General features: G+C 40.0%; 1 protein-coding gene across 10 annotated transcripts in view; it reads left to right on the forward strand.

Annotated features, from left to right (window-relative positions):
- The window catches only part of DIAPH2 (diaphanous related formin 2), a 940735-nt gene that overhangs the window by 675770 nt on the left and 251016 nt on the right, over positions 1–13949 (forward strand). For all 10 annotated transcript variants that reach the window (XM_064277942.1, XM_064277941.1, XM_064277943.1 and 7 more), the window contains one exon: positions 898–1062. In XM_064277942.1, coding sequence (XP_064134012.1) covers positions 898–1062 — 165 coding nt within the window. The remainder of the gene's footprint in view (positions 1–897; positions 1063–13949) is intronic.

A 13949-nucleotide genomic window follows, 5' to 3' on the forward strand; every position in this document is an offset into this window, starting at 1 on the left:
TTACGCCTTGAGACTGCAGTATAAAATTCTGCTTCATTTTCAGCCTGCTGGTCTGCCCTACAAACTTCAACTTGCCAGCCCCCACAATCTTGTTAGCCAGTTCCTTAAGATAAATCTCTCTTGGTTCTGTTCCTCTGGACAACCCTGATTGATGCATGGTGGTTATTATTAATATTATCATCATTACTTATTTGTCGAAATTTTCAAGACAATTGCGTATTTATTTTACTTAGTTATTTAGTTTTCTAAAGCAGCACTACTCCAAATGTGGTCCTTAGACCAGCAGCATTGTTAGACATGATAATTCTCAGGTTCCTGGGCTGTGGCCCAGCAATCAGCAATGTGTGTTTTAACAAGCCTACTGGATGATTAAAATTCTAGGGCTGGGCTACTAATCAAAAAGTTAGCAGTTTGAGTCCACCCACAGATGCCTCAGAAGAAAGGCCTGGCAATCTACTGCCAAAACATGACAGCCATTGAAAACACTATGAGGCGTAGTTCTCCTCTGACACACATGGGGTCACCATGATTCGGAACCTACTCTACAGCAACTGGTTGGCTATATCTATATCTATGTAGAATATGTGTATTCAAAAAAGATATATAGATACACATACATGCTAAGTTTTTTTCTGTTGTTTCTACTCTGCCTCATTCATAGAATACAAGGCCGTTTTCTGGTACTTATACGTTTTTTCATTTAACAGACATGTTCTAGGTATTTCCTGTCTGCACGGCTCTACATTAAAGAGTTCTGCTGAATATATAGATACTCAAAAACTTACTAACCAATATGACTATAACAAATATTTACAGAAATGATAGTTTAATTCAGTGTTAATATCTATTGATTGCCTTTGAGATATAATTGGATCATTTTCCTTAACACAAAGCTACAGCTTTACAAAGAATGCCAGAGACCAATATGACAAACTATTCACCATGCACAACAACATGCTGAAGCTCTATGAGAATCTTGGCGAATACTTCGTTTTTGACTCGAAGGCAGTGAGCATAGAAGAGTTTTTTGGTGATCTCAGCAACTTCCGAACTCTGTTTTTGGTGAGTGATACATCTCAAAGCATTACAAAGCCTGTTGCTTTTATTTTTAAATAACTTCTTTTGTTGGCATTTTGTGGACCTATTGACTTTTTTTTTTTATTGACTGTATCGATTTCATGTTATAGTCCTATAACGGGAAATGACAGATATTACATACCTATGACATGTATGTATAATGGGGCCTAAAGAAATTATCTTTAACTTTATGTGCATGTGGGAAATATACTACTGAAACTTTATCGACAATGAATGATTTGGTTCTTAAATAACAGTGATATTTGCACAACATAATATTTGAATTTCACCTAACTTAAAAAATATTCAAATCGTCTTTCATTTAATACTTAAAAATGTTGTGATTTATGAACAAGTTTCTTTCATAGCCTAAATGAGAAACTGATTATGAATTGGACTATGTAAATGAACTTGAATACCTAAAGTTTCTTTTAGTATATGGGCTCTTGTTTTAAACTGTAACTCTTGGGGATAACAGTAAATACCAGCATTAATTGGAGGCAGGAAATTAGGGTATAAGTTATGATCCTAGAGGGAAGCAAAGGCTTTGCTGTAAAAATCCTGTGGAAGTACATCTCCTCTGCATCCACAGAAGGAGCTGAAGGAAAAGCACAGGCTCTGATTATGGTGGTAACAGAAGGACATGTAAAGAGGTGCTATCAAACAGGCAAAAGTCCATATACTTCAAGGAAGGAACTCAAACAGCTAAAGGTCCAAGTAATTTCAAAGAAGGAACTCAAGCAATTACCCTTAGCAGAGAAGATCAATTAACAAACCAATTAGTTGCAGTTCGAGGCATATTTCTATTCCCAAAGCAGTTATTGTTTAAGAAGGCTCCCTCAATGGTGTTGCCCCATGAAAAAATTTTATTTCGGTTTGAATTGCACAATTTCTGAAATGCAATTATGTTTATGGAAAGCAAATTGTTTTCATCTGCTAACCTAGGAGCTATAACCTACAACACATTCCCACAGTTAGAGAAACAGCTTTAGTAATAGAAGCTACACCAAAAATTTTAATAAATTCATTTTCCCCTTTTTGCTGTGATATTATCTGATTTTCATCTTTGGTTTTTACTCTTTAATATTTTAATTTTTAGCTGTCCAGTAACTAGCGGAATATGTTCTACTAGAAATGGGAAGAAAGCTAAGTGAAAATGGTCAAAACATCTTTAAAATTTAAAAGCTATAAATACAACAGGAACACTTCCAGTAATTTAAAAAAAATATTGACACATCGAAGGAATAAATCCAACAAATTGTTTTTGTAACATCACTGTGGGTGTATAGAAATTTAAAAAGAATTATATATAATTAATATTGCCAATCTTCATTAAAAAGTACCTTGTTCTAACATGGATTGAGCCCTAAAACACTACCTGTCACATCATGTGTCCCCTCACCTCTGTTGTACTTCTCCCATGTTACAGCATATATGCAAGGATAATTCCTATGTTACAGCCTACGTGTATTCATAGAATTCAGCTGCTAAGACTTGCTAAGGACCATTCTTGTATGAATTCTTAGTGCTGCTGCAACAGAAATACCACAGGTGGATGGTTTTAAAGAACAGAAATTTATTTTCTCACAGTTCAGGAGGCTAGAAGTCCTAATTTAGGGCACCGGCTCTAAGGGAAGGCTCTCTCTCTGTCATCTCTGGGGGAAGATCCTTGTCTCCTTCAGCCTCTGCAGCCTCAGGATTCCTAAATCATCTTCATGTGGCATCTGTCTTCCTTAGTTTGTCCTTTTTTTTTTTTTATTATTTCTGTGCCTAATCTACTCTTTCTATATCTCAAAAGCGATTGGGTTAAAACTCACCCTACAGTGATATGGCCTCATTAACATAACAAATATACCCCTATTTCCAAATGGGATTACATCCACCAGTGTAGAGGTTAGGATTCCAACACATGGTTTTGGGGGACACAATTTAATCCATAAAATCTTCTAAATCTTAACTTGTTAAAAATGTAAAGATATCCGTGTTAAGAAGACCTAATGTTGTGCCCTGGTGCTTCCCTAACAAGCTATGTGGCTTTAGGTAAGTCATTTATCCTTTCTATCTAAGTATCCATTTTGTTTTGTTTTGTATTTTAATGAAGAGGTGAGAGTAATTGCACTCTAAGAACTTAGTCCTCTTTAATAGTCTGAGTCTTGATCAGAATTTCAGAGATGGCAGAATTATGCATATTACAAACATATAGAAGGCTATATTTTGTTGTCTTTTTCTCTCGACTGACTTCACTGCCCATGTAGCTTGAATACAGGGAAAGAATTTGTCTCAAATCTTTCTCATTGTAAATAATTTGGCATTCTGATGTCTAGTTTTATGGGCATTTAAGTTAACTTCTTGAGAACCTGTTAAGATTGAGTTTCCGGGCTTTGAAAACAAGTAACCAACCACATTCTAAAATGTGTCAGCCATCTGAAGTACTTACCTGGTACAGTCCTTGGCAGCCATGAACATCCTTGCCTTAAACATGTAACTACTACTATTACTCTTACCTACAAATTTTTATCAACTTACTAACATGAGAACAAGGTGTACAACGTATTAGCTGTTTTGATCTTGGTCATGTAACCTCCCTGGCATTGGTTTTCTCATCTCTAAAATGTGGATGATAATTCCTGCCATAACTTCCTCATTGGTCTGTTGTAAGAATGAAATAAGAAATTCAATGTGAAATTACCTTATAGCATATGCTGTGCAGATGTAGAGTATTATTAGCTATTCTCCATCTATCCATTCAATTGTTATTGTTATTATTTGAGAACCTACTTGATTTCAGTAATGTTCTAGGCCAGAGATAAAACGAGGACCGTAGTCCCTCTCTAGCCACCAGTGGAGAGAGACAGACAAATAAATGCAATATTATTTGCTAAGTGCTGCCATAAGCCCGCTGTCATCAAGTTGATTCCAACTCATAGTGACTGTATAGGACAGAGTAGAACTACCCCACAGGGTTTCCAAGGAGCAGCTGGTGAATTTGAACTGCTGACCTTTTGAGTAGAAGCCAAGCTCTTTAACCACTGTGCCATGGGTATATGTTAAGGTGATATAGTAATGCAAAGGAAAAACTGCTTAACTGCCTGAGGTGGCTGGAGAAGCCTCTGGAGAGAAAGTGACATTTGGAAAAATCCATAGGAATTTGACAAACGACTTTGACGAACAAGTTTAAGGGTTTTACATCTGACCTAGAAGCCTAAAACTCCTAAATCAACATCACCAACTTCAGTCAATCGTTTCTGTTCACCATGTTCTTGTTTCATAAAGTGATTTCACTCTCCCAGGGAAGGAAAGAACCCTGAAAGAGAGACAAAAATTGTAATTGCCAGAAGTTCCTATTTTCTTAGTGCTTTGTGTGTTTGGCCTCAGGGTTCTTAGTGCTAAAAGCATATTGGACTATAGATGGAAACAATAAAATACCAGTAGTGCTGAGAAGAAAATAAGAGTTCTGATTCATGTGCTACCAAAAATTACTTCCAAATGAACTCAGAGTTTCATCTTGGGAGATCTATTTGGCATGTCTAGCATAAACAAAATGCACATACCAAAAAATCTTCCTCAGAGAGATCGCCTCTAAAAGATGGCAAAAATGGAAATAAACAAAAGGAGTTGACATTATGGATTAAGACCTTTGACAAAATAATCTCATTTAATGAAAGAAAAATCAGGTAATCTTTATGAGATGCTGTTAATATTAATTATTAATGTCATTTATATTATATATTACTCAACTGGAAAGGATATTAAAGATATTCAATATGAATGTTGGTATAAAATTTGGTATAATTGGGAACATGTCTAAATTCTGAATTAGGACTTTCTGGTTAGTTTCTCTGAGATTTCATCTGAGTTCTTAAAGCTACATATAAATAAAAAAAAAGGCATGATTAATTAATAACCCCTAATTTTAAATTGGAGTCCTGGTCTCACAGTGGTTGAGACTTGGCTGGTAACCAAAAGGTCAGCAGTTCGAATCTACGAGCCGCTCCTTGGAAACCTTACGGGGCAGTTCTGCTCTGCCCTATAGGGTCTGTTTGAGTCGGAATCAACTCGATGACAATGGGTTAATTTTAAATTGAATATTTTGTGGAATAAAACAAAATTTCATATTTATGTATTGTGTAAACATCTTTTTTGCTTATCCTCCTTTACGCTTCATTCTCCTAGCTCAAATAGTTGACTGCACAAATAGTCTTTTTCTTTTGAGATACTTCAAATAGAATATTCAAAATCAGTGAACCTCATATGTTTCACCACCATGTGGTATCTTGCTTAAGCATAAAAATTAATTTCAGCTTTTGGGAAAGTGTTTGAGGCAAGTATTATACTTCAGTAACTTTCAGATCTCCAAATAAATGACAGAAAATACTTTTTTCTCTCTTTTGAATCTGTCAGTGTCCTGCTGCTTCTGTGTGTCTTTGTTTTGTTCTTTAAAGAACAATATGTTACCCAGGTGCCCAATAAATATTTGTTGTGTATGTGTCCTCAATCTATGTCTCATATACTAGAAATACAGGAACAAGGCCTGAGAGAATTACTACATCCATTATATGACTTAAAAATAAAATGTTACCATTACTATTAGTCACACTAGCAGATATCCTTTCAACAAAATATTTACTACTGTTCATTTGATAAATGAATTTTAACATTTAATTCTTATTTTTTAACAGTAAAAAAAAAATTTTTTTTTATTGAACAGCTCTTAGATGAGCATTAAAATGGCCAAGTGTTAGGAGGCTAAGTGATATCTATAAGTCATGGGATTTATGCCATTCTTTTGTCTTATTGATTCTACCTCTTGAATATCTTTTGAATCCATTCATTTCTCTCCAGACCCACTGATACTATTTCAGTTCCTGGGCTCCACCATGACTCAGCACAACTCTTACATTGATCTCCTGACTGGTACCTGTGTCTACTTCTCTTATCTTTTTCTAACTTCTAATCCAGTTACCACATTGTAGTCAGACTGAAATTAACAACAAAACAAGATAATTTTTCTGTCCTTGTTTAAGATTTTTTAATGACTTCCCCTTGGCTTCAAGATAAAACCTAAAGTGTTTAAAATTGAAATGGTTTACAAACTCAAAAGAGCTATGGCTACTTAAAGGTCAACCATCTGAACAGGCCATAATCATTTAGAGTGAACTGTTCTCCCAGATTGGGAAAAGTCAAATGTGGACAGTAGAAACAGCAGAACAAGATATAGTAAGTACCCAAGAGGACATGGGTATCTTAGAACAGAGAGGAATTTTAGAACCACAGTATCAAAACCAGACGAAGGCTCAGAGGCAAGTGTCTGATTGTTACTAAGCCTCAATTTTCGCTTAGCCAGCATGACATGGGGAGTTAAGACAACCACTTATGTTAATTCTCAATTAGTAATGTTCTTCCTTCTGTCTTATGTCCTTTTGAAATCTAAACTTGCCTGAGAGTTCCCTGTGTAGCCATGTTGGCTTATGGAGATACTTAATTTTGAGAAACTCTCTTCTCTCTTAAGCCATCTTCCCCTGTACAAGGCCTCAGTCATGTCTAAATTTAACAGGATAATTGGAACGCCAGTGTGAGCATCTGCATTTAGTTAGACTCAAAAGACTAAATTGATAATACACAGAAAATTCTATTCATTCATTAAGGGCAATTTGCCTTTAAAGAAATGAGGATTAATTTTTGCATAAAAAGATCATATATATAATTCCTGACCCAAGAAGACAAGTTATTTTGACACATTTTTACACCGTCAACTCACAAAGCACTTAACATTTAAAGGAAATTTTAGTGCAAGTGTAAAAATGGTGGACTTCTCTAAGAAAGCAAATATGTTGTTTAACAAATTAGACTTAATCAGTACTGTAAACTCTGTTATGTAGAACTCCATCATCAAAAAATCTGTTAGATGCCTTGTGAGTTTATGCCTTTGCTTGTTTGCCAATAAAATGGTCGTTAATATTATGAAGAAGATCTTGAGAAACTGTAAGACCTTGATGTGTCTTTTGAATAATATAATTTTATTTGTAAGCTAAATGTCTCCAGGTCTCATCACCTGTGAATTCAGATGGGGGTCACCTTAGTGACAACCCAAATATCCCAAGTTATCTCTTCTTTACTCCCACTTGCTGAAATAGGACTCAAGCTCTGTGCAAAATCTCAACAAGTATATCTGGAGTCACCTCCTACATGCTTAAAAACGTGCCATCAATATTCAGCATTTGACATTTGCCCAAAACTACTGGGTAAGGAGCCCTGGTGGCGCGATGATTATAAACACTCAGTTGCTAACTGAAAGTTTAGCTGTTTGAAACCACCCAATGGCTACGAAGGAGAAAGACCTGGTGATCTGCTCCTATAAAGAATACAGTTTAGGAAACCCTACGGAGCAGCTCTACTCTGTCACATGGGTTCGCTATTTTAACCAGATAGTTCCAGGTCTGCTTGGTGTGGCCATAGAGACATGGAATGGGTGAAAGTGAATGAAGAAGCTTTATTTGTTTGGCCAAGCTAAGGAGCACACTGGGACTTGTGTCACCAAGATGGTTCCCAGAACAATAGCTCAAGGGGTTTATATGGATGAAGTAAATCGGGTCTGGGGTCTTCAGGAGTGCCTCAAGTTAGGGCCAGCTTGCTGATTAGTCTGGCCTGAAAAGGTGCTCCGGGGGTAGTCTAGCCTTTCTGTGCTTGCTCAGTCTAAAAAGAGTGTTCTCTCAGACTGGATCTTAGGTTCAGACCCTTCACTTCTGAAAGCCTTCCACCAATCTCGCACCACTAAAGTTTGGCTCCGTCTGGTAGGAGAAGGGTTCCAGGGTCACCCAGAGGATGGGATTGATGGTTCTGTGCATGTCAGGCAGGCCAGATCTACTTCTTGCCAGTTTCAGTGGGTCCTTCAGCCCCAGTCTCTTGTTTTCCTTACCTTGGCCGGAAACAGGAAGAATACCTAAATAAGGAAATAGCTTAAAGACAGGGAGTTATTTCCTATATCACAGAAGATGGCAGGCACAGCCCTTTGCCTATTCAAGATGGCAGGCAGACTGCTGGTCTCATTCCTTCCTTTTTTTTTTAGGATTTGGCTATTCATACCAAATCTTGACTCTCATTGGAAGTAGGGACGAAGATCATTCTTTTGTAACTGCTTCAGGCTGGACAGGGGTGATGGTAAGAACTGAAGTCTGGCTTGTACAGGTTCAGGAGGGATAGGTCTGTAACACTAAATAATATACAGGACTGAGGCCCCTAACGCTTTTCTATAAATTGAATAAGTACTTGTAAGAGGCAGGGTCCAAAAAAGCTAATGACAAAAATAATTAATCCAAGAGTTATTATTGGCCAAACCCATTTGAGCAAAGTGGATACCCAACTACTTGCCATTTCAGGGTTGAAAGGAGGAGACAAGAGGTTTTGCTTGAGTTGATGTAGCCAAGCAGCTTTCACATGGGTTAAAACGAGGAACAAACTAATAAGATCCACATTTTCTTACTTAGAACAAGGAGCTCCAGCAGCAGCAGTTTAGTCCATTGGAAAGTAGCTAAAGGTTTCAAGAGTTTATCAAGAGCAGGAAAAGTGATTAAATTCCCACTGTGTAGGCACAGTAAGGAGAAAAGGTGAAAGATTAGAACAAACAGCATGCAGGCTAATACTTATGCACCACGGATCAACCATTGAGCAAAGTGGAAACCGAACTACTTGCCGTTGTATGAGTGTCACTTATCTGGACTGTCTTCTTTGAAAAGCCACTGCAACCCTTTTATTAGTTCAGCCTCTCAGTTGCTGTTGTTTTGCGAGGTCTTTTGTTCAAGGTCAGGTGTAGGAGCCCACTGGATTCTCGTGTGGTGAATGTAGACGCTGTTCTAGTTGACCTTCACAACTGTGGGTGTCGACATCAGCACTTCATAGGGACTATTCTGTTTCTCAGACAAGGTCTTAGTGTCCCAGGCTTTAACGAATGTCCAGCTTCCGGGCTTGGTAATGGAATAGTCTGCCAGGTGGGACTGGCATACCTATGGAGAGACACAAGTGTTTCCCCCGCAAGACACAGGTACTGTTTTATAAACAGTTTACCTTGATTATGAATATTGTCAGGAAACTGTGGCCGCATAGTGGTTAAGTGCTACGGCTGCTAACCGAAAGATCAGCAGTTTGAATTCGCCAGGTGCTCCTTGGAAACTCTATGGGGCAGTTCTACTCTGTTCTGTAGGGTCCTAATATTGTTGACCCCTGAGTCTCTAGTAGTCATTATAGGGCCGTCCATAAACAAGCTCACATGGTCTTACCTTGAACTTAATTCTAGGAGCAACTCTTAGCCTCAACAGAGCTAAGAGCTATATATAAAAAAAAAAGAGCTATAGGGAGGACTTTATTCTAGGTCTCTTGACACAACTTAGCTACATATGTTTCAATGGTCTGGTTTATTCTTTCAACTTTTCCACTGGATTGAGGCCTCCAAGCACTGTGGAAGCCCCACTCAATCCCAAGGTGTGTAGTGACTGAGTCATCTGGGCTGTGAAATGGGGCCCCTGCTTTCTTTGAATAACTGGGACAAGCCGTCTTTGAGTTGGTATATGCGTTCACCTGTTTGCCTTTGTCAGTCTCAGAGCCTGTATCATGACGATCAGCTCAGCTGTCTGAGCTGAGGTACCACTAGGGAGAGCATTTGCCTCTAGAATTGCGGTTAGGTTGGTGATTATGTAGCCCACCTTGTGTTGTCCTCTTTCCATGAAGTTGCTCCCTTTGGTGAAGAGCTTGAGATTGGCAGTAGTCAAAGGCTGGTTCCTTGAGTTGATGAATGGCCACCTGGGCTTCTTGGTTCAGTCTGTACTGTCTGACCGGTGGTGGTGTGATGTTGGGTAGCAGTTGGACCTTGACCAGTACCAAGGTCACGTTGTGGGTGTGTCCTGGCCAAAACAATAGGATTAATTTTCTTTTCTAGACACTGGTTTAGGAAGAACACTTTCCCCTGACAGTGAGGCTCCATATCTCAGCAGAACAGGAGACGGGCCTTCAACCATGTTCAGCGGGAACATCAACATGTATCTGTCCTTGCTCAAAATAGATTTCAGCCTGTAGTTTACTAGGTCCCTCCCCAACAACAGGACAGGGCATTCAGGCATATACAAGAAGGAGTGGGGTCAGGGTCTTTGCCTTTCCTGGGAGAAAGCAGGTTAAAGACTGGAGAAAAGGTCGGGTGTCGTCTTTCTCTGATACTCCCACCACAGAAATCTTTTTCTTAGAGGTTGGACGCACTAGGTGGGTTAAAACTGAGTGGGTGGTGCCAGTATCTACCAAAAACTTAGTTGGTTTTCCCTGCACATTCATTATAACCAGAGGTTTGGGTGGAGAGCCTGCCTGTGGTTCTCTCTAATCAGAGTCTTCCTCTAAACTTAGGGCTGGCAGCTAAGTGGTTTCCATGTTAGACCTCAACAGCTTTGGGTGCTCTTCCAGTGGTCTTCTTCTTTACAGTAGACACACTGGTCTTTGCCCAAGTAGGCTTTATTGTGGGCCCCACCCACTGGGGCCCTCCTTTTCTTTGCCTCTGAGGACCTCCCTGTAAGGCTGCGGCCACCAAGGTCACCTGTCTTTTGGCATCTTGTGCCTTTTCTTTCTCCTTTTCTCTATTGTTATAAACTTGAAAGGGCAATTCAGCTAAGCACCTAATATTCACAGTAATGCTTCCTTCTGTTTTCTGAAGTTTCTTAATGTCTGGGGCATTTTGTCCAATAAAGATAACATTAACTGTCCTGATATTTTCACACTGTTCTGGGTCTAAGTCCGTATACTGTCTGAAGGTGGAGGAAATTTTAAGAAGGCAGAGGGGTCCTTATCTGATTTCTGTCTGTCTTCATAAACTACACTTAAACTCTTTTGCTTTGGGACCCCGTTCTTAAGCCCCACACGTAAACAATATGGATACTGAGTGAGCCTACCATACTCATCACCGTTGTTTGGCTTCCAGTGAGGGTCCCAGAGAGGGACAGAGGCGTCAGGTTACCTGGCTGATGGTTCTGTCAGCGCTAGGCCTCCTCTTGGGCTTTCTCAATCACCATTTGTCTCTCCTCCGAGGTTAAAGGAGACTGACAGTCTGCCCATGAGGGGTCAAAGAAGTTGAAAACGGAGGTGAACAACTCATACATTTTGACTGGGTCCTCACAGTAACCTGGGGTATGATTTTTCCAGTTGTACAAGTCAGGGGTGGTGAAGGGGATATAGATCCTCACCATGGCCGCTGGCTGGTCTGGATTGGCCATTTGGGGTCTGCCGGAGAGGGTATTGCCCTGTTGCTCCCTGATCGTGGCTCTGTCCACATATGGGCTCTTGTTGGGTCAAATCAGGAACCTGATAGGGCGTCCCCTGCCTAGAATGGGATGGAGAGAGGGGTTCCTCCCTGCCTCTGGGGTCCCAGCAGCCACTGCCTCTCCGGGACCCTGATATGGCGCTGGAGGGTGTGGAGGGAGCAGCTGTGGTGGTACCAGTGGATCATAAGAATCCTCTCCTGTTGATACAGGGCTGAAGGCTTTTTCCTAGCATCTTTTTGAATAAGGATTTTACAAGATTGTTGAGTTTCTTCATCATGGGGTCATAACCAAACTTATCCCAATGTTTTAAAATGCACCCTAAGGGAGAACATTTAGGGATGCTCCCAGTGTTTCCCATTTTCTTCTACCTAAAACAAGTTCTTCTATCTAAAACAAAATGACTAGTCAAACTAAAATACCAAGATTTCAAAACTAGCTAGTGACTGACAAGTTAAACAACTTAATGGTTAAACAACTTAGTGCTTATTGCTTCCCTTTTCCTGCTCAAATACCAGACCCCAAAGGAGCCCTCAGGGCCAGTCTAAATAGCATCAGGTTGAGTTACAAACCAAGTCCCAAGCAAATTAACCAAGTCCCAAATAAATTACCCGTGTTTCTGACGTTCTTCTCTCGCTTTCTGAGGGCCGCCATTGGGTTCAGGACAGGTCCATCTCTGGGATTGGGGGTGAAGTCCCTCTGGAGAAATCTCTGGTGCACGCTGCGTCTTCTCCTCCGCTCCCAGGCAGGCCACTCTATACACTGAGCAATGCCCTCCTGGCTGGCTCACCCAAAACGTAACCAGACCTTTCCAGGTCCACTCGGCACAGCCATAGAGACACTAAATGGGTGAAAGCGAAAGGAGCTTTATTTGACTGACCAAGCAAAGTAGCACAGCAGAACTTGCGTTGACAAGATGGTCCGAGAACAATAGCCCAAGGGGTTTACATGGGTGAAGTAAATCAGGTCTGGGGTCTTCAGGAATGCTTCGAGGTGGGGCCAGCTTGCTGATTGGTCTGGCCTGAAAAGGCATGGGTCAGTTCAGCCTTTCTGCGCTGGCACAGTCTAAAAAGGAGGGTCTCTCAAACCAGATCTTAGGTTCAGATCCTTCCCTTCTGAAAGCCTTCCCCTATCTTGGGCCACTGAAGTTTGGTTCTGTCCTGTGGGAGAAGAGTTCCAGGGTCACCCAGAGGATAGAGTCAATGGTTCTGCATATGTTAGGTATGATAGCTCTAGTTCTTGTGAGTTTCAGCTGGTTCTACAATCCCAGTCTCTTGTTTTCCTCAACTTGGCCAGAAACAGGAAGCTTACCTAAATAAGGAGGTAGCTTAAAGACAGGAAGTTATTTCCTATATCATGAAAGATGGCAGGCACAGCCCTTTGCATATTGAAGACGGCGGACAGACTATTGGTCTCACTATGAATTGAAAATTGACTGAACAGCACAGAACATTTAATGAGTGCCTACTATTCAATGTGATGGTAATACAAAACAAACAAAACAAAACAAAAAAACAGTTGCCATCCAGTGGACTCCCACTCATGGCAACCCCATGTGTGTTAGTGTAGAACTGTGCTCCATAGATATTTCAGTGGTTGATTTTTCTGCAGTAGGTCACTAGGCCTTTTGAAGTCAATGGACATGAACCTCCAACCTTTTGGTTAATAACTAAGCATATTAACTATATGCACCACCCAAGGACTATGGCTTTGAACAAAACAAAGCCCCAGTCTTCCTCTCCTGCTGAAGTTTCACTTCCCCTCTACTAATGCTTTTTACCCACAAAAGTTCTTAGGGTTGCCCTCAGTGAATATGCCTATGTCTGGACCAGGGGTGCAGTCTCCTACTGCTCCAGTTTTACTAACAATCCTTGAAGTACTGTAGTGGTATTATGCTCTACGCAGAAGTTGCCTATTCTGTTTCACAGAACCCTTCATGAAAGGTTCCCTTAGCTTCTCTTCTGATCCCTTTTTCTTTGGAGGTTGTAAAATATTTTAAAAGTTCTAGAGACCAGAAGAAGATGCTAATACTGTAAACCCCTCAGTTGCCCTCTTTCCTCCCTTTTGTCTAGGCACTTAGGCATGTATCTTCTTTTTCCTAGAAGCCCAGAATAAATAAAGTACCAGCATAAATACTTTCCTGCAAATAGAGCCCTAAGGGCCCACCAACTCCCTCTATTTAATCACATACACCCAGATAAATTCTCTTTGAGCTCAGCTGGGACACATAGCCTTAGGTTTATTTTGATCTGTTCAAACTCTTTGAAAATAGGTTATCCATGTAAAATATATGGTAACTCTATTAAGCAGAACATTTGACCAGAATACCTCATTCCCCAGCTGTCCCAGAGAGCAGACTTTACGGTGTTATACAGACATCATTGAATTCTTCTTTAGAAAAAGATGGCACCTATCAAATGTTGTATTCTGTTTGACTGTTTTCTTTGGGCCAGAAGTGAATGTCCTGTTTTTCTGATATGATTGTTCCTTGTATAAAAAAGCTAAATTTTATATCATAAGGAACTAAAGGAGTATGTAATAATGGCATACGTAGTTTAAAGAAAACCCAAATTTGCCAACATG

Source organism: Loxodonta africana, chromosome X (genome assembly GCF_030014295.1).
Source record: "Loxodonta africana isolate mLoxAfr1 chromosome X, mLoxAfr1.hap2, whole genome shotgun sequence".
NCBI classification, from domain to species: Eukaryota; Metazoa; Chordata; class Mammalia; order Proboscidea; family Elephantidae; genus Loxodonta; species Loxodonta africana.